The 20,655-nt window shown below is 44.0% G+C and overlaps 1 protein-coding gene across 2 annotated transcripts in view; it reads right to left on the reverse strand.

Moving 5' to 3' along the window:
* The window catches only part of GLRA1 (glycine receptor alpha 1), a 35,824-nt gene that overhangs the window by 10,591 nt on the left and 4,578 nt on the right, over nucleotides 1-20,655 (reverse strand). Inside the window, exons 2-3 of one of the 2 annotated variants that reach the window (XM_068408963.1) lie at nucleotides 9,457-9,587; nucleotides 5,609-5,676 (exon numbers count right to left, since the gene is read on the reverse strand). In XM_068408963.1, the coding sequence (XP_068265064.1) occupies nucleotides 5,609-5,676; nucleotides 9,457-9,587 (199 nt within the window). Of the gene's footprint in view, nucleotides 1-5,608; nucleotides 5,677-9,456; nucleotides 9,588-20,655 lie in introns of those variants that run through there. The other variant, XM_068408964.1, reaches the window with a different exon arrangement.

The following is a 20,655-nucleotide window of genomic DNA, read 5'->3' on the forward strand; positions in this document are numbered from 1 at the left end:
TATCTCTATATGTGTGTTTAAGATCTTCCTCCTCAGTGGGTTTACTCCACAATCCTGGCCTGGCCACTGAGAAAGGTTGTTTCCTCCCAGGTGCTTTTTCCCTTATGACAGACAGTTGCATTGCACTGTAGTATTGAAGGTGCTGAGCAGCCTTTTAGACTTAGAAGTCCACAGTTATTCCTAAATGATGGACAGAACGGACCAATTTCTGATAGGAACTTTCAAGCAAAAAAAAAAAGTTTTACTGGGGCTGCAAACTCAGCAAAAAAAAAAACCTCTTTCTCCATATCCTTCTTATCACTTGAGCTCCTCATTTGTGTGCCAATCACATCCAGGCATTGATTGTCTTGTGCAGCCTGCTCCTCTGGCTGGCTTGGGAGAGGAGAGCAGCAGCTCTGTGTTGTGAAGGCATTCAGGAGCTCTGCAATTTAACACAATGGTGCTTTCCTCCCAGGGGGTAAATGACACAGGGCAGGAAGAAAATAACTGAAGTGATCAAAGTAGTTCAATTTGGTAATGTTGAAATGAAATTCTGCTTAGTGGCCTAGCAAGGAGCCAAGGAAATGGAAGATCATTTCAGACCTTTCCTTCCCAAGATACCACAGTCTTGGCACCTGATGACGGGTGAGCTGACGAAAGCAGTGGCAGGCTGGGGGTAGTGCTGTGGAGAAGGGATGGAAGCTGTCAGGAAACTCAATAGGTTTCAGCCCCTGACTCAGGGGTTCTGTCAGACCAGCCTCTGCGCTGAAAAGTTTTGATGAGAGACTTCACTTTGATAGACTTAACTTTTGCTGATGGAAAAAAACAGGGTAGAGACCAAACTCCCTCAGAAGGGGTTTCTGTTATCCCACCGGGACAGCAGAGCACAAGGGGCTTTATTGACATTGGGTTCATTCTCTAGAAAGAGAATGAACAAATATTTTTAAGACTTGCAAAGGAGCACTGCAACTGACTAACTACAACAAAAATAAATACACCAGGAGCAGACCTTGGAAGGGTTAATAAGACACCTCGTTACCTTGCCACAGCTGTAGCCAAGTAGCCAATTTGAAGCCTGGTGTGAAAGCCACAGCTGAGGCAAGGGAAGGAGGTGGTATGGCTGGTAGTAGCGTTGGAGGTGCTGCTGAGGAGGAAGGTTGTTGCTTCAGGAAGGTAGGCATGCGGTGAGGGGTGGGAGCAGTGCCCTGGTGCTTAATATGTGTGGATTTTTTGTGCTGGAAGCCCAAACAGAAAGTTTTTCAAGGCATTCCTATAAAAGGAGGGGAAAGTGTATTCCTCTGGACTATGAATGGAGCTGTTGGGGCGGGCTGTAGCTAGCAGCCTGAATTTCAAGCTTAGGAAATTAGTAGTGAGGTCTTTCTCTTATGCCTGGTGGGTGTTTTTTTTTGTATTCGTGTATTTGAGTTTCATAGTTCTATTTCACGTTTCTTTTTTTTTCAATTCCCTCCTGTAGTCAGTACAAAGACAAACTCCCACCACAAAGATGGCCAAAACACTGCAGATCTAACATTGAAACTGCAGCAGACTGTGAGATGTTGTGGAAACCTTTTCATTTTGCATTGTGTGACTTGTTACATGCTCATCATCTCTGTGGGACTGATGGTTGGTTTTAAGAATGACTGACTGTAGAAAATTGAGCTCAAAACCTAGCCTTTGCTACAGGCTTTGTGTGTTGATACTTACATCTTTTGCTGACCTTGGGGGTGAGGGGATCTAGTATTAAATGTGACCCATACACTTAATCAGTCATATTTGCTTTCTGATGCACTGTGGCTTGTGAGGCTGGAGTGAATTCTTAGTCTGTTTTGCAGGATGGTTTGTTATCTCATTGGAAAGCTCGTGTACAGATGTCTCTGAACCAGTATTTAACATTTGGACAGTTGCAGCCTCTGGCTTCTTCTGTCCTTAGGAGATTCTGGGAGACCAACTGGGGCTGTGTTGCAGCTGGCAGGAAGGTTACATTTGGTTTGCTCTTTTCAGAGGGCAAAACTATGGCATGAAATCCGCAGAAAGAAATTTGCATACATAGACTGTGTCTAGGGGAACCTGTGCTGGCTGGTTTGTGGCTTTTTCTTTTACACTTTCTTGTTTGCTGCATGTGGGTCCTCTTGAAAACATGGGACTGGGAGATGTCATCTTGAGCATTGAGCCCAGTTCCTAGCAACTTCAGGTTATGATGTTAAAAAAAAAAAAAGTCTCCTTCTCTGTGTGCCTTCACCGTATACAAAATGCTCCCAACTGCCTAAGTCGTCGACAGAGCCATAAAACTGCACATTTCATTGGAAGAGAGATCAAGGGCATCACTTAATCCAAATTTGCTGTTGTAGTAGGGAATTTGTTAGATGAAGTGCTCAGATAATCCTACCAGTTGTCTCATGCTACAAAGAAAAACCAAATCTGATGCAGTTTGTTTGCTTAAAGCCAAGACCCTGTTCCTTAGGTGCTTGACTTTTGTTTCATTTCAAATGAAGAATTTGTAGCTTTGCTATAGGTTTTCTACTCTGGTATGGCTGGGGGGAAAGTGTTTATGCTTTTGAAGAGCAAAATGGGATTTAACAGCTTGTGGTTAGGGGTTGTCTGGTGTTCTTAATAAAAATAAGCAGATAGAGTGGGGGCATCTTGCATTTGTCCTCTGGAATCCCTTGCTGTTGGATGCCCTATTGTAGTAATGCTTTGGGACAGAAAGAGGCTGTCTGCACTTGTCTGGCTGTTGTAGCTGGTAGTATCTTCCCCCTTGAAGCACTTGCTGGCTTCGCAGGGATGTGCTCCCAATCGCAGGTTCCCTGGTCCTTAGAGCTGATAGCAAGAGAGGCTAATGAATATAAGCGATGAGCCACAATCTAACATAAATGTCCAATCAATTATGTGCACCACTGGAGGCTTTTATGTATTGGATCTCCAGTTCTGTGGGATGCTTAAAGGTGTTTACCTCCCTTGCTCTAAGTCAGCTCTGCTTTGGGGAATTCAGTTTGTTGGATGGCTTTGTCTCTGCCCCCCTGACCCTTCCTTCTATCCTTGCAACAGTTTTCAGGTCTCTGTTTCTTGCCTTGTTCATTTTGGACCTTTGTGGGACAGATATCAGCTTTCTGTCCACTCTGGGAAGTATGTGCCTTCTCTCGGCCCCAATTCATTATCCTTCCTTCTGAGGTTTGTAGACCCTTGTGGCTGCATCAAATGCCTGGTTTGTTCTGTTTTCCTGTATTTTCTCCTCTACTTTCCATGGTGCCTCAAACTGTGAGTGTTCACCTCCAATCTCTTTAATCCTCTGCATGGTGACCTCATGTTTTATGCTGATTTGTGAGATTCAGGCAGTGTGAACTTCAATGGTAGCAGTGGTATTTCCTGTAGGAGTTAACAGCCCCACTATGGAGATATTTTAAAGGCTTCTCTAATTGCATGTGTGGTATCCATAAAAACCTGTGCCTCTTCTCCTGCAAGTAGGAGTGCAATAGTAACCAATATAAGATGATGTAGTACTTGAAACCTGAACCTGGCCAGGCTTAGAGTGCCTCATGATTGAGGTTTAAACCATAATGTTGTTCTTTCTCTTTTGGCCAGTGAAGCAGCTGGGGGAGTGTTACCATCATCAGTCCCAAGGGTCAATGACAGTACTGCTTTCTTTATGGTAAAACATTGAATTGCCTCTCTGCCACCCAAACTTTTTTCCCCCCACAGATATTTGATCACTGGTTTAAATTCAAAGTAGTCTGGTCTGTCTCAAAATCACTTCATGACAGGACCTTCTGCCCTTCCCAGAAACTGTGGTGGGGAGCTGGCACTGCCTGTTTGACCCGCTGCCTCCTCAAACAGTGAGGAGGGATTGGCTTCTCTGTAGAGTAAATCCCACTTTAGCAAATCCCAGAGACTGCTCTAACTCGCTGGGCTCTCATTTTTAGGTGTTTCAGTACCTCTGCTGCTTGTGTTCTTGTCAGCATTTACACGCAGAATCACTGTCCCCAAAGCAGCACATTATATTAGGTTGTGTGCAATGCTGCGTCAGCCTGACATCTGGACTAGCTTGTCAGAGCTGGCTTGGGTATTTCTAGACAAAGTAATGCGCCCAGAGGGTGTTCTTGGGTTCCCATGGGAATTTTTTCTATGGAAGATAGACTATGAAATGAGTGGCATCTGGAGAGGATAGCAAGTCCCTGCAGCATGTCTTGGAGGTGAACTGCATGCATCTCTCTCATGCTAGTCTATGCTAATTTTATGGAGCATCCTGCTTACTGGGATCCTGTGGTGTCTTTGTACGCCTGCTCCAATGCATCTTGCAACATAGGACAGGTATATTGACAAACGTGTCATTGTAATGTGCTCTGTACATTGCACAGGCATCCCTTGTGGGCCTGCCCCTCTCGCTGCAGTCTGTGGATTATCTCTGCTAGATTGTGCAGGAACAGAGTATTTATTGCCTGTAACACCAAAGGAGGTATCCAATGAAATAGTACATTAGGAACAGATGCGTATTTTGGTTCTAGTTTTTTCTCTTTTGCTTTATGTACAAATGAATCCATGAATACACTTTTGATCTACGAACTCTAACTAATTCTGCAGTCCAACTCTGAGATATGTTTCTTTGTGCTTGGACAGAGTAAAAAGTTTTCTTTCTACTGCTGGAACCAAACTGCCCCCAAGCCCAAACGCTTCCAGAAGAATGGTATAGTGTCAGAAGAGACTTATAACCCCAGTATGTAGCTGTTGATCTCCTCTGACAGTGGTGTACATGACAAGTAACTTGTTCAAGTCAAGGGCTATGATCTGTATGTAAAGCCTGTAACATCCTGCATGAATGCACTGAACACCTGAAGGCTGTAGTCATGCATTCTTCATTTAACATCTTTCTAGAAAAATAATTACTAAAGAGTAATTAAACACCATATTTCTGGATTAGCTTTAATTAGCACAGAGGTAAGGCACTGTACCTGCAGAGTTTTCTTTTGCTGTTCACTGATTATGTCACAACCAATCTTTAATAGTTTTCAGATGGAGCCATTATCTCCTGTTCTTGTGATTCTCTGCTCCTAGTGTCCTGCCAATTAGATACAGCCTTTAGCCATGTTCACTAATTTTGTCTGAAGTGAGCCTTAACTTGCAACTATTGGTTTTGATTTTTTTTTTTTAATTAAAAATCATTGTCTAACAGAAATATGTCTCCAAGAAAATAATCATCTAGTGATTCTCTTAATATTTAGGCATCTGAAATCTGGTGCACGTTGAATCTGAGTTCAGCTGATTTCCCCTCACTTAAAGTGTTGATTCAAACTTCTGGATTTATATGCACTTAAACACAAAGTATCTGCAACTGTCTCTGAGCTTGGAGCCTTAGGAAAGTCTTCAGAGAAGACTATTTATTTCCTTTTCCGACTCCTATATTTTGCCTGTAGAGTGTTTTTGTAGAGATGCAGATAGAGACTGTGTGATCTTTGGCTATGTGCAGTGTGAGTCTTGTATGTTGACCACCAATTTACTCAAACCTGAGGTAAACCTTGGGAACACAGAGACAATATTTTCCTTTGCTCACACTACAGAGGAGGGTGATGCTGCGTTTGCTGGGAGTGCAATGAGGCTGAGCCAGTAGCTGAGCAGCTGTGCTGTGATTTTTACTTACCATAGTTGTTTCTGCAATCGAACCAAAGCTGTTGATGAAAATGTTGCAGCTGACATTCACTGGTGGGCCTGCATGACAAATACAGATTGGAACAGCAGTTTACCATGTGCTTATAAGACAAAGTATTTCTGATCTGAAGTATTAAAACCTATTGTGGGAACAGGGTGACCGAGGGGTGAGTATGGGAATAAAGTCTGGAAGACCCGGCTTGGTCTAGTCTTGGTTCTGATGCCAGTTTGACATCAGACAATGCTCTTGCTTTGCCTCTGTTCCCCTGTTTGGGAGAGTGTTTATATGTTCTGCGAACTGTTTTGATGAAAAAGAATAGATCACAGCCAGGCAGAACAGCTTTCTAGCTATCTTGGCATTGCTGTATGGGTGCTAAGCTCACCTTGAATGTGATAGCGATGCATCCCAGAAAAGAGCTGAGACACTACTGACAGGCCCTCTTGTTTAGAGCTCTCTACTTTTAAAATACTCATTTAAAGTGTCTAAATGTTTCTGAACTAGGACCATATCCTCCCTATTGAGCCAGTGCAGCAGTGTGGGCTGTAGGCATCAGGCTGGGTACAGGAGCAAGTACCCCATGTGATAATGGTGGTGTCTGCTAAGGCTCACGGCTGGATAGGAGACTTGAGGGCTCTGCCAGCAGAAATTCTCTGACTGTCCTGTTTTGGGAGAGGGTGGTCCCAAACTTTGGGCCACGTCTCTCCTGGGCTTTATCTTCTTTCAGATGGAGACTTTGCTTAGCCTGCTTATTAGAAAAGTTAAGGAGCCATCAAAGGAGGGGAGCGAGGATTAAGGGATGAGAAGTTCATGGTTAGAGGGCATGGGGGCTCAGTCTGTTTGTGTGGTACTGGTGCCCAAAGATATCACTATGACTGGAAGTGGATCACCATATTGCCTGGCAAATCTGATGAGGAAATTTGCATTTGCACTGAGGGAGATGCCAAGAGCTGCAGTTCAGCACAATGCAAAAAGCTGGAGAACATTTTGGAACCAGAGCCATATCTGGTGCCTGGCAAACCAGTGGCTTGCCCAGATATAATGAGAGGTTTTCTGTAGAGCCTTAACAAGGGGAGGGGGGAAGCAAAAGGGGCCTCTGCTCTTGGGGCTCCCGCAGGACCTGCTGCAGATGCTGCCCTGTGTGTGGTGGGGAAATGCAGCCCAGGCAGAGAGCAGAGGAACCTCCCCAGGAACCAAGGTGCCCCTTTAACACTGGGGGAATTAATCTCCTATCATTCCTGTGACAGATGCTTCTGGGAAGATAAGATCTGTGGAAGTGGTGAGTGTGGATTTTTAGATTATTCTCCCATCCTTTATGGAGATGAGGATGGTGTCTGCATTTCAAACACTGCCTCAGCCTCACTTGGGGAGTGACGCTTGCTCATTAAGGCCACATCTGCAGTCTGGCAGCTGCTCCAAGATGAAATACTTGGGGTGGGAGGTGGGGAAAATGGCTTTAACTAGAGGCTTGTGCCTCTAATCAGTGCAAACTTCCTCCCGTGTGGAAGTTAATGGAATTTCCTGATTACTAAGTAACACTTGGAGATTGGTTTGCTCCTCTCATTTTCCTTTCCTCCTCTCCTGCTTCGGCCTCTTCTGAAACTTTGTGCATGTCCTCTGTGGGAGCAGGACTGCAGCCACATAACAGCAATGCTCTCTATGGCTGCGATCTTCTCGGTATGGGTCCCAGGCAATCCAAGCAGGCTTCTGTATAACCAGCTCCCAGAGAGCCCTTTGCCAGCACAGCAGCAGCTCACACGCTGTTCTATCTGTGCAGATCTTGTTCCAGACTGTCAAACATAGGCACGGGCTAAAGTATCAGGTACAAAATGTTGTCTTCCCTTCACCAACCCCTCTTATCCAACAGGCTTGAGAAGTTTATCCAGCAGCTGAAAGCACATTTGATCAGGCTTTAGCTCTTGTTTTATCCCTTCCGTGATGTTCCTGTTGAGCTCAGGAGTAATAGTTTACTTCTCTGGATCCATCTAATGAACCACACAGAAGGTCCATGTGCACATGAGGAAGACTGTCCCCATGGGGCAGCCCAGCTCTTGTTGAGGCACTGCACTCTTCCCACTGTCAAGGGAAGCTGTGAGCGCTTTGCAGGTGTGGGGTTTTTTTGTTTGTTGTGGTTTTTTTTAGCTTGTGTGAGGCTCTAGAAACTTTCCTGCCTGCCACTGAAAAGTGCCACCTCTTCAGTGGGATGCAGTTGTGAGGGAATATCATCTTCCAGCAGCAGGGTTAAGGGTACAGCCTGGGTGAGAAGTCCCTTGTCCCACACCTGCTGGGTCCAGCTCTGTCCCTGCCTGGGTTACTGACTTCATTCTCCAACTTAAAGCAAAACCCAAATGCTTATTCCTTGTTCTCAGAACGTGAATCCCTGGTGAAGTCCAGACTTTACAGCGCTTATGGAGAAGCTGCAATCTTCTCTTGGTTAATCTTCCCCTCCCCAAAAATCAATCTGATACAGATCTTTGGTATTATTTTCATTTAGATCTAAGCCATTAAAATGCCCTTATGAGTTACCGCAGTTAATTTAAATGACGTGCTTTGAGAGCTACAACCCCAAGCTCTGTAAAACACCTCCTATGCCTCCCATATAAATTGGAGCCTGATTTATGTGTGGGAGGCTAAGCCAGCAAAACTGCCCTGTGGGGAAGGTGTAGTTCATTGAAACAAAACTGAAATTAAATTATCTCAAATAAAAATGCAATACAGCTGCCTTCAGCAGGAAGATAATGTATACATTTCATGAAATATTAAATTTTAATTTCTTTTGTGCATGTGCATAATTTAGTGGTAGGCAGGTTTACAGGGTGCTTTTTTAACTCTTTGTGGTTTGGATAAAAACAGCAGTGTTTTCTGTTGCCTAATTGATTACTAGGGCATAAGCTTCCCACCTACCTTTGGGTTTAAAAGCCCAGAATAGAGCTTATTGCTTGAAGCTGGATGGCAGGTGCTGTCACCATGATTAATGGGTCCTGGGAGCCCTATGTTAGCATTGTCAGTGACTCTTGGGGCACAGAGGAATTGGTGGTAAGAAACAAAAGAAGTGAATGAAATGAGCATTGAAGAAGGCTGGACAGTGGCTGAGAGGGGGCAGGTCCCACTTCATCTCTGGGTGTGAGTCAAGGGCAAACAGCTCTGGGAAAGTGAGCTCAGTTAAAAAGAAAACAAAACAAAACCCACAAATCCTACCCTTGCTAGAGGTGTTTCAAGGAGCAAAGAAAGAGGTTCTGTTGCCTCTTCCAAGGCCTGCTTCAGTGCTGCTTGGCTGCCAGTGGGTATAGGGTGAACTGGGGAAATCGGGTATGAAACGCAGCTGTTGCGATGGAGCTGTGCTGGGCACTAGCTGGAGAGCCCCTCCGCTATGGGGGACAGTGATGGGTCAGAGCTGCCCCTGGCATCTCGCTGAATTCCTCTGGAGCTTATGGGAGAGACTCCTCTTGGCTTCAGTAGGTGTCAGGGGGGCGAATTACCCACTATTAGAAGGTGCTATGGGCAGTGACTTAGGAAGAAAACCTCATTTTTTTTCCCCTAATCTATGAGAAGTTCAGCTCCTGCTGGTCACTGTTTGGTTTGGCAGGATCCTTGATCCCTATATTGAAGTGTTTCCTGCATGTAAAGTTGTTATAAGATTGTTTCCATTCTGAGTGGAAATCAGATGCCTGTCCAGACGTCTACAAGACATCCATGTGCCAAATCTCTCTTATAATACATATTTCATATTAACATAAACATTGCTCATATTCCATACACAGTTAGGGAGGCATTCATGAGGATTGCATGCAGTTTTCAGTCCCAAAATGAAACAAAGCCATGAAAGCAGGGGTTTTGCGTACCTTTAAAATTTGGCCTGATCCTGGCATCGTATCCTGAAGTTCGGCCCATCAACTTATCCAAGAAATCAGAAGGAGACATGGGTTTGGGGGCAGATCGTGCTGCTGCTTCAGCTTCTTTGGAGGCTGCCAGGCTGTTTGAGTAGAAAGAAAGAGGAGGCTTTAGTGTACATCCCATACTGGGAAGTGTTTGGTGTCCAGAAACTGAGCAGTCACCATCTCATTCCCACTGTGAGGCAGGATGGGTACCCATGTGAATTCCTAATGAAGCTGGTCTCTGCTAATTTGTTTGCTCAGCCCAAACATCTCTGAATACAGAATCCCAGCTGCCACAAAAGTGGAAGAGAGACGATGAGTGGAGAAAATCCTTTTGTGAGTTTAGGTATGGCTCCTTGGCATGCCACTAAATTACAAATGTGAACTCTGGCACTGAGTCCACAGGAAAAATACACCCTGAGATTAGCCTTGGGCAGCAATTACTGCTTAATTACATGGCAAATAGCAAGGAGCATATTTGGTATTCTGACAGTCTAATTTTCCAAAAGACAGATAGGATCAGAGCACTCTGGAATTTGAGGCTTAAATGAGTGCCATGTGATCACATAGCTCCTGCAGAGCCTTTGGGACTCTAGGGGATAGATGTATTTTTGCTTTCTGCTTGCTGGTCAGTCCAGAATTTGCTATTGGTACCTCCAATGCAGGTGGGGTCTGAATTCTATATAGCCATATGGTCTCTGGGCTGGGAGGCGTCTGGAGTATGATCCTGAAGTGATACTCATGTTGGTCTGAGGATGAAAAAAAATAAAATATTTTTGAAACCTGTATGGCCTATGGGGCAGAAAGAGTAAAATTACTAGTTTAGCTGTAGAAGATGAAAATCTAAGGCTGGCAATGTGCCTTCTGACCCTATGTGAGATCTGCAGGGTGATGACTTTGGCTTGGGAAGTCTCTGTTGTTGCCATCTATGCAGGAACAAGTGACCCCTGGTACCAGGTGCTCATTCTCAACTTTGCAGGAAGGTTTGATTTCCAAGACAGGAATAGACACTATTCAGGTCCTTCCCTATGGTTATATGACTTCTGCTCAAACACAGATCTGTTCCCAGGCTGAAAATGTGGTGTAAAATTGCCTAGATCAGGAAAAAAAAAAAACAACAACCAAAAAAAACCTAAATTAAAAACCTCACAGGTGACATGCAATGTGCTTAGGGCAAGAGCTGTCTGCCTGTGGCTTCAAATGCCTGAGGTTGGTTAAAGCCTACAGGCAGTATTGCAGTGCAAAAGTATAATAAGCCAAAGAAAGCTGCTCAGGAGGAAGTTAGGCTCATTGCTTCACCCTTTGTGAAACTCCTGAATCTTTTTAAAGAACAAAGGCTGTGTGGGAACTGTGGGAAGCCACTGTGACTGAGCAGCTGAAAGGCCTAAGCACATTTACGACAGGCACAAGATATTTAGCTACCTATGTCCTCACAAATGACACCATGGAGTCCTCTTACAGCATAAGGACCTCACCTTGGGAAGTTTTGCATTTCTTGTCTCAACAGAGTCTGCAGGAGTCAAACCTGCTGTCTTTCAGAAGAGTAGTGCTAAGTACTGACAAGATCTATCAGGAAGAATTTAGGAACTGTTACTATGCAAGGCATTAATCTGACTCTGCCCTCAAAGACCTGTTCATATAATGCAAGTTTGAGATGAGGCTCTGATGACACAAACCTTATCTAGACAAGGCCTTGACAAGAGCATTTTAAACCACCAAGTTCCCCAGGACTTTAAAAATGGATGGGATTCAAAAGGCTTGGGTGCCATAATTTCAAGATCAGGAGTCTGTAGTAACCTGTATTGCATTGACTCTCTTCTCTGGTCTTAGCAGTGATGGCTTGCCAAGTCTTGGTTTTCAATCCTGCAAACTCACGACTGCAGTCTGGCTTCTTTTGCAAGCTGCAACTGTGTTAGGGTTCTCTGCTAGATATTTAACTGGTAAAAATTGTTTAATTTCTGCAATAAGAAGGGGAGATAAATTCCAGATCAATTCCAGTGAGATGTCTAAAACTAGGATTTCATTCACCCTTTGTATGTTCACAATTTTCTCCCACACAGGACCTTATCTGACCTGGCTGATGCACACTCATGCTTGGAGGTGATCTAACAAGATGTGGCTCTAGATTTTACTATAGCTGCCTGCCACTTCTTGTTTTGTCCCCATCTCTGCTCTAAGAAACTCTGCAAAGCCAAACCAGTGTTTCAGGGGTAAATGGTGTTGTGGAATGGGTGATGGGTTTTAATTTTTTTTTTTGGAAGGAAAACAACAGGGTGCAATTGATTTGCAAACTCAAAGGAAGAAAGCTGGGAGTGGGAGGACAGTCAATACTGGGCTCGACTACTGCATTCCAATAGAGTGTCTGCATGGCAATGAGTCTAGAGAAAAGATTTCAATTAAGCAGCAAATGACTTGGTAACCAAAGACTCCTGCCACTTCAGCAGCAAGATGCCAGATAGTGCAATAGACTGATTTCTTCTCATTAACTGTAGGCTGGAGGAAGTATACGGAAGTGGAAAAGTGGGGGGCTAGGAGGGGAAGAGGCAATTAGAGGCAAATCTAATAAGCTTTAAGTGCAAAAAGATAATTAGAAACTGCAATTCCCCTGGCATTCGTTTTAAAAAATGAGGTGAAAAAGCACAGAAATCGGCTTTCAGCTTTCCTGTAAATTCAGTGCGAAAGTCCACGCTGAATATGTTCACCCCATTCCAATGAGTGAGTCTGCTGGTATGTCTTGGGTGCCATTTTTTTATTCTTTCTTCTTCAAAGTTGCAAGTGCATGAACTTCATGGGCTCAGTTCCTACATGGAAGTGTATATCTAAGACATATTATTCCCAGAACTATCTGGGAGAAGACATCTCTCGGAGCCCCACTGCTTTTTGTAACTTTATGCCCATCCCTGTGAGTTTCTGTGAGCACCTTTGGGGATGTGCTGAAACGGTCAAATGTGGTTGTGTGCCTCCTGGTGTGTGTTTTAGAAGCTCTGTTAGGCTGCTGTTACCCAGGTGACCTAGGAATGAGGAGTTCTGTGTTTCTTACCGTTTCTATTTGGTTACTAAATGCTTTCCTAGAGCTAGCTGGTGACAACTTCCCCTCTAGACTTAACAAGAAAAGGCAAGCAAGCAGGGGATGGGGGAATAGCAAAGCCTTTCCAGCAGCAGGCAGATGTGTCTACTCTCTAGCTCAGAAGTAATAGTAGAAAACAGCACTGGGAGGTATAGAGAGGCTGGCCCACCTCACCATGCTTTGGAAGGATGGGTTGCATGTAACACAACCCTGAAATGCTCGCTCTGGCTGTGGCAATTGAGCTTTGCCATTGCAGTTTAGCTCAGGTAGCACCCAAAAAAGCTATCAGCTTCTGCTCTCTTCCAGGTCTGTCTTGGTCAGTGCTGTGTGCTGCCTTGGGAGATTTCTGGGATTTTCTCCATCCCTTAGTTCTTACAGAAGCGTCCTTGAAAGTCCCATAGGACTGTTTATCTCCTGGCCCAGCAGAAACAAGGAGAAGGAAATTGCCAAGTGTTTTGAAAATTATTAATGATAGAAGATAATTGGAAATTTAAGGTGGGTGCCTGTGTTGTTCAGAGAGAAAATTTATTCTCCAAATAAACAAAAAAAGGCAAAACATGTAACAAACACTGAGGATATAGTTTGCATCAGTGCAAGAGTGTTATCTGAGCCCAGAGCATCTTGGTGCGTTTTAATAGCAGCCAGACAGCAGCTTATCTTATTTACGCTGGTGTAATCCCCAGTGTATCTGGCTGAGAAAGTGCCATCAACATCAGAGAAAAAGCAATGGAAAGGATCTCTTCAAAGGGTCGATGAACTAGCATAATCTTTTGTGATATTAGCTCTGGCATGTAAGCAGACACTGCCAAGCCCCTGGGAGGTCCAGCCCAACAGCAGGCATGGGAAGGGGAAAGCTGGTGGAGATGAACAGCCGACTGCTCAGGATACCTAAGAATTCCTTAAATGGAGCAGTCAAGCTTTGCAGGACACCTATTACTGGTTTCTCCCAGCCTATACAGGCACCGTTTGCTCTGTCTGCATTAGTTTGTTTCAGCTAAACAGATGGTATATTCTTATAAACAGTTATTTGGTCTAGAAAGTGGCTCTTCTGCAATCTGGACGTGTCAGTTTGCTTGGTTCCCAGCTCCCCAGCTGGCTGTTTCCTCCTGCTCCTCCCATTTGTATGGCCCTTGTGCAATATTTTCATGCTTTTTTTTTTGGCTGTGCCTATGGTTGTCCATCTAATTAAGTCCAGCATGACAAACTGCCCTGTTCTGGTTGAATGCTGATACTGAGAAATATCTTTTCTTTTTTTCTTTGCGAAGAGGAGAGACGAAGGAATTTAATTAGCAGTGGGCCTCTTTTCCCCTGTCAAATAATTTAATTGTTAATCATTAATTCTGAGGGTAAAAAAATAATGTCTGGCAGCAGGAGCACACTGTTGCAAAACAAGCGTTTGAAGAGGAAATATATCTCTGCCAAGTGTGGGAGGCTCAGGTCCCTGTGAAGGTAAACTGGTGCAACACCAGTGGCTCAAGACAACAGCACTGGGTTTATTCCTCCAGCTGAGCTCTATGCAGGTTGGGGAAATAGAACATACCTGATCATCTACCCCAGTTCATTGCTGCTGAACAAAGGTTTCTGAAGTGGTTGGTTTGTTTATTTTTGAAGCACAATGCAAGCCAGAAGGCTTGGCAGGGATGTAGTGTTGGGAGTAGTGTTCAGGTGAGCTGGCTCACACATTTGTCCTTCAAATGTGATGTTTTTTTATAAGTAGGTATCCCAGGGGAGAGGAATAGCCATCAGACCTTTGAGGCAGGCTGAGGTGAGCAGTGTAACTGTTTCCCCAGTTACCTTCAAAGTGGGCCTTTCTAGATCAGCGTGGGGTCTTGGGGACATGGGAGAATTCATCAGCTGAGTTTTATTGACTGCAGCAGGCTCTGGGAGGCATAGTCACAAAGAGAATATCAGACGGGCACAGATATGTGTTGTGTCATCCATGATTAACTAGTGTTAACCGCAGCGAGTCTCCCCCTGCTCTGCTCACCTGGGTTTCCTGAACCACCTCCCTGGTCCCTGAGATGGTGCCTCTTGGGCACAGAGGTCCCTGAGCAGAGACTGGAGCTCAGCAGAGCCCAGCCTGTACTCAGCTGATGCTGGGGCTGCCTGTCTCTGTCTTGTCCTGGGCAGCTGGAGGGAGGAAGGACAGATGAGAGATTTCCTGGTGACAAGGAAAAGGGGCAGCCCTAAACTCTGTACCCAGACTGTTATTTCTGACTGTGCATCAACATGTTATCTTGAGGGAAATGCTGCCAGACGCTGGCCTGGGAAGGCTTGGCAGAGACTGCAAGCAGACTTTTTTTTTTAATGATTAGATTTACCATCAAAATGAATAGCACAATCAATATTGATATGCAATTCAATTAAGAAGGATGAAAGTCATTGTCTGCATGTTTTTCTCTGTTACGTTTTCTGAATTCCTGGTCTACAGCAGTAGAGGTGGACAGGATAAAAGCAGAGTGGAGGTGTGTGGGGAGAAGATGACCCCGATGCTATGTTTTTGGCATGGCATGGTGCAGAGTAGAAGGAGCTCTGTTACAGATGTACTGATTGCAATCCATGTGGTCGTGCTCAGCTGCTGGTGATTACAGCCCAGGCAGCATGGAGGTGGTGGGGTGTGCTGCAGGGGTGAATTTGCAAAGCTGATTTTCAGAGGTGAGGAGGAAATTTGGACTTGGTTGTTTTCTTAATTCAGCTGAGAGCTTATGTGACAGAAGCATGGAGCAGACCTCGAAGTTGGACCAGGATAGGAAAATAGTTGTGTACAGTGAGACTGGCGAAATGTGGAATTCGAGAACATGTGAGAAAGGAGACTTTACTCTGAGAAAGACATGGGCAATAAGCTTTTATTTATCCCTATTCATGGGGGAGGAGGCAGAAGGGAGAGAAAAAGTAGGCTTTTAAAATGTTGCTGTCTCTGTCCTGGATCGCTGTGCTCTGTTGCTGTGAGCTGTTTAAACCAATTCTGGCTTTTGCACCAGAAGTAGCTGCATTGCAGTAGTCGCAGGGTGTAATCAGTTAAAGTTTTAACCCAAAGAATCCCAAAATGCTCTCGAAAGTCCTGGACAACCTGTTACCACTGGTCTCTGTGGCTGTACAGAAGAAGAGCTGTGAGTCACTTTTCCATGGGCCTCAGGGAATTAACCCTCTGTGATCATTCCTATCCAGGGAAAGCTGCAACAACTTCACTGGAGTGAAAAAAATCTCTCCTTCAGACTGCAGCTTTCCAACGTCTCTGTGTTCCACTGCCATGTTCCTGCAGCCTGTGACCTACACCCCATATGGCAAAACACCCTGTTTAGAACTATAGAACATCCCAATTATACTGATTATAGAAAGACACCAGCACTTGGAACAATTGCTGATGCTGCCTGGACAGAGCAATAAGAAAATAATAAATGACTAGACAATCAGCTGGGGTGGGGCAGGGGGGAGGAAATCTGCATGTTGTGTATAGTTGAAATGGGAAAAGCACAGGGAGATCAATAAATTGCACGGGAATAGTGCTCAGCTGCATGCAAGATCCCTCCTCTTACAAGGACTGTTGTTCAAACTCTCATCTGTTTCATGGTCACTCTTGCTTATCTCGTGTTATAAAAAAGTGTGTGTTTAAATTCAGTTTTAAGGCCACAGACATTCTATTCGGTGACATTCTCAATTAATCTCCCTTCCAGAAGGGTCTACAGCTCTTGGAGCACAAATAGTGACTTTCTGGAGATGTATGAGCCTAAGCCACTGAGACAGGTTTGAAAAAACTCAAACAATGGAGAATCACAAGCCAATGCTCAGGTTTTGATCGCTTGTGAAATAAATCCAGCAAACACCAGCATTGACTCTTACGTGTGCATATACTGAAAGGTTTTTTTTAAAAAAAGTCACGAAGTTGCATTTTTTCATAGAAAAACAAAGGGGAAAAAAAAAGTCCCTGCAAAGACAAAAGCATGTCTCTAGCTTCTTGCATGCTGAATATTCCCTTTAAAGTTGGGGGACTAGTCAGATTTTTAAAGTTATGCATAAACAGCCCTCCTGAATGCAGTAAATAAAGGGGAAAAGTGTCTTTACAAGACGAGGCTTCACATTCCAGGTAACAGTATTCTTCACTGATGCGCTCTTGATTTACTGTTTGGATGAAGAGCTGTGGTGGGAACCTCAATTGACGTCAGAAGGTTTTAGATCACAGACCAGATAAGTGTCAAAGAATTACGAGAAATCGCAGATGCTCTTCTATCTATAGCTCTGCAGTCACACTATCAGTCGTGTTTTCATCAGTTCAAATAGCTTGCCACAGCAGCTTTTTAAAAATTAGTTTTAGTTTAAGGATTGATGCTGCTTGTTAAGATAGGATAAGAATACACTAACTGCTTTTTTCTTTTTTGATAAATCAGAGATGGCATGAATAGAATTATTTTAAAGGAGATATAACAGGGTGGTGGTGGGTTTTATCTTCTGAAACTTTTTACTTTGCAGATTCTTTGAAAAGGCCTCCTGAGCTAACACACACAACCTACCTACAAAATGTTGGGTCCCACAGTAAAACCGGGGCTCTCTGATGTGTGTATCTTGTACTGTGTAAAATGAGTTGTGCGATAAGAGAGCTCATTTTGATGTTCTCTGATAGAATTTGTTGTTATCATTGCAATGCAAATACCCTGCAGGAGATGAATGTTCCCTCTATGCTGTCTGTGATTCCTGGGGTAATTTATCAGTTTATTCATGAACTATAATGAAATGTAACTTCTAGAACGAATGGCTAAGCTCTGGGTCCCCTGCCCAGCTCTTCTCCTCCCCACCCCAACTGCCTTCTGACTTTAGTCTCTTCAGTTCCCTGACAAAAAAAAACCCCATCTTTTCAACCCTGGCAGTGCTGCAGGGTCTGTGTTGGTGCAGAAGAGCAAGTTATGTTTGATGAGGCTTGTACTTTGTCAGCCACGCTGCTGGGAGATGATTTTTCTAAGCCCATAGCTCTGTGTCAGGGTGTGATGGATGGGGCTGGAAGCTGAAGGATGCTTGTGATTCTCAGGCATGTGGGGCAGCAGGAGAGTTGGAACGCATGCATTTTGGTTTGTAAATCAGATATTGTGAGCTCAGGTGCAGGAAAAAGGTCTGTGTGTGGATATGCTGGGAACTGTTGCCCTGCTCAGCAGTGCTTCCAGAGGGTGAAAGCCCTGGGAGTGAACGAAGAGACAAGATTGTAAAGATACCCCATGAAAAGTCGCGGTTTTGTTCTCAGCCTGCCTTTGCAGTTCTTACAAGATAAGAAAAGACTGCCTCACCCAGGAATTCAGAGCAGCTCATTTCCTTACTCCCAGCCGTGGTAATACATGTGGTGCACAGATCCTGCTGTAGTGGAGGACTCAACTCATTTTGTGCAGGGGCTCTCGGCACTAAAAAGGACATTCGGAGCGAAAGATTTTTTTAAGGGGTGCTGACAGCAGCTGACCCCCGTATGCTTTCAGCTTTTATACCTCCTCCATAAGAGAGGGGAGGAGGGGCCTGTGCTTGGGGCTTTGTACAAAGCATCTCTTATTTGCATCATCTGAAATAAAAGAAGAAAAAAAATGGAAAGGAAATTGGGTAAAGGTGAGAAGAGATTAATTTTGTTTTCTGCATGATTCCTGGTCCAGCTGCGTTTTGCTGCTGAACCAGACGTGTGCGATAGTGGTCCGACCCACCATTGATCCCACTTCTGTCACTATCTATTGATTTGTGTGTTTGCTCCAGCCTGACTGGGGCTGGGGGACAGGATCTGCATTCTGGGCGAGTGGTCGTAGGGGCAGGAATGTCTTGCAGGGCAGACGCGTGGGGGGAGCTGCTGTCGGCAACATTCGTCTGAAGGCAGCGTGCGCGATGATTGATCGCACTGCAAGCCCTGCTGTTCCATGCATGCGACACTCCTTGTCTTGGCAACCTCTTGGTAGTTTTTCCCCTCTTCACCCACTCTGCAATGAGGCATTGATAAAAACAAGAGAGTTCCCTGGCTGTCTGCTAAGGTGTTTGAATTTTTTGTCTTTTTTTGTCTTTTTTTTTTTTTTTTTTCCTAGCAGGCTGTGAGCCACAGCGGAAAGATGAAGAGGGAGAAATCAAAGGGAAAGCAGGTGCGAAAGTGTGTTCTTTTGTTTACCCCTCCCTCTAAAAATCCATTGGTAAAATTGGTAAATTAAGATTTCTCCTGCTTTTCTCAGCTGGCACTTAGATCCAGCAGCGATGTATTTACAGGATGCCAACTGTGTCTATATACCAGCCAGATGTGGTGCAGTCCCTGAATCAACAGCTTACCATGGTGCATTATACGGATGAAATAATTGTCTGTGTAATGGGGAGTGCTCAGCGTGTGTAAATGATGGGTGCATCTGTCTCTATCTGTTTCTGTTCTCTGCAGGCCCTCTCTGTGCTTCAGCCTTACTGAGGGGACAAAAGCTGTATTTCTGGTGGTTTTTTTTTTCAGTTACTGTGCATAGTCTTTTGAAGTATCAGTAGAGATTTAGGAGCAGTTTGGAGGTGTTTATCTGATCTACAGCACCAGTATGATCAAAGCATGCAGACCTCCAGGACCAGATCAGCTAGAGCATATCAGTAGTTTCCCAAGAGATTAAGGGGACTACATCATTTTACACCAACCAATCATCTTGGCTAAGAAATACCAATGTAAACCATTTCCATCGAGGGGAGGTGGTCTCTGGCTGTGTAAACACAGATGTAAATTGTTTGGATAATTTGGGGAAAGGGTGAAAGAAACAAAGAAGAGGTGAAATTTGTTTTTATTTGCTTCTTTAAGGGGAACTGACCTGTTGAACTAGTGATATTTTATTATGCTGAGTGCAATGCAAAAGCTGCTCTTTTCTGGGCTGTGCAAGTAGGTCTTAGAAGTCAGCAGCCAGACAGCCTGGTGTTGAGTTGTGTCATCATGGCTGCTAATGATCCTTGCACTGGAGCAGCAGGAGGAATTCCTGCTTCTCTTACTCCTTCCTTTTTGCTTCACTTATCCCAAGTTTGTTGTTTTTTTTTTTTTTATCAAACTGAAATTATCAAAAGCGCTTGGAATGATTTTTTTTTTGTCAATTGGAAAATTGAATTGAACCATAGTGGGGAGGGTATGCTGGAATGACATTTTTTAGCATGTGAAAGAATATGATGAGCTATTTTTCTTGAAAGGTGTGAGGTGCACAACTGCAACCACGCTTCATAAGAATAGAAACTATTGTGCTCTTGCTGATTGACAAAGGTCAACAGAAAGTATGCAAGGTAATGATAGCAAATCAAAAGGGTAATTTACTGGAAACAGTGAAACCCTGATTTAATGTGCCACAACAGCGAGAGCTGATACAGGCAAATAAAACTGAAGTCAAAATGCATTATCAGCCTGTCTGTTGTCTTAATACTAGTCACTTTGGGATTCTCAGAAAAGCTCCAGGTTATAGAAAATGAGCAAGTGAAACTCAGTGAATAGATTTAAATGATTTGATGTATTTAAATGTTGTGGTTTTGATTTGAATGTTGTGATTTTAAAAAAGAAGCTGTGCTTTAAAAAACCCTTGTCTTTCATCAGTACCTAAATAACAATTACATTCGTTAGGTGGTCTGACATCTTGTTCTCAATGCTGAAATTTGGAGAGCCCTTTTAACCTGCATGCTAGGATGAAATGGAACAGACTTCTCTTCTGGTTTTCTATCACAGATGAATGGTCACTGGTCAGTGCTGGGGCAATAAAGTAATTTAATTTTGGATGTTGATTAACTTCTTAATTCAGATGCTGGGATCCTTTTCTATGCATGTCAGCTCATGAGGATTTGGTGAGATGAATTTCATAAGCCAACAAGGAAAGTGTTTGCCCAAGAACGGGGGAATTGCAGTGTGCTGTTGCTTACAAGTGCTTTCGTTTTTGACTTGAATCACTTGGTCAGTAGCAGAATGAACTGCTTAGCCTTTAGTCTGTGCTATTAAATCTGAGACATGTAGAGTTAGAGGGCCCTTTGCTGCTGACTTGCTTCATACATAAGGGTCTTCAACACCTGTTTTGTGAGAGAAGAGGAATAAGGGAGTACCAAATTCCTATGCCTAAATTCTTGTTCTTGAAGGAAGTCTCTGTAGAAAATTCATA

Source organism: Nyctibius grandis, chromosome 10 (assembly GCF_013368605.1).
Source record: "Nyctibius grandis isolate bNycGra1 chromosome 10, bNycGra1.pri, whole genome shotgun sequence".
Classification (NCBI taxonomy): domain Eukaryota; kingdom Metazoa; phylum Chordata; class Aves; order Nyctibiiformes; family Nyctibiidae; genus Nyctibius; species Nyctibius grandis.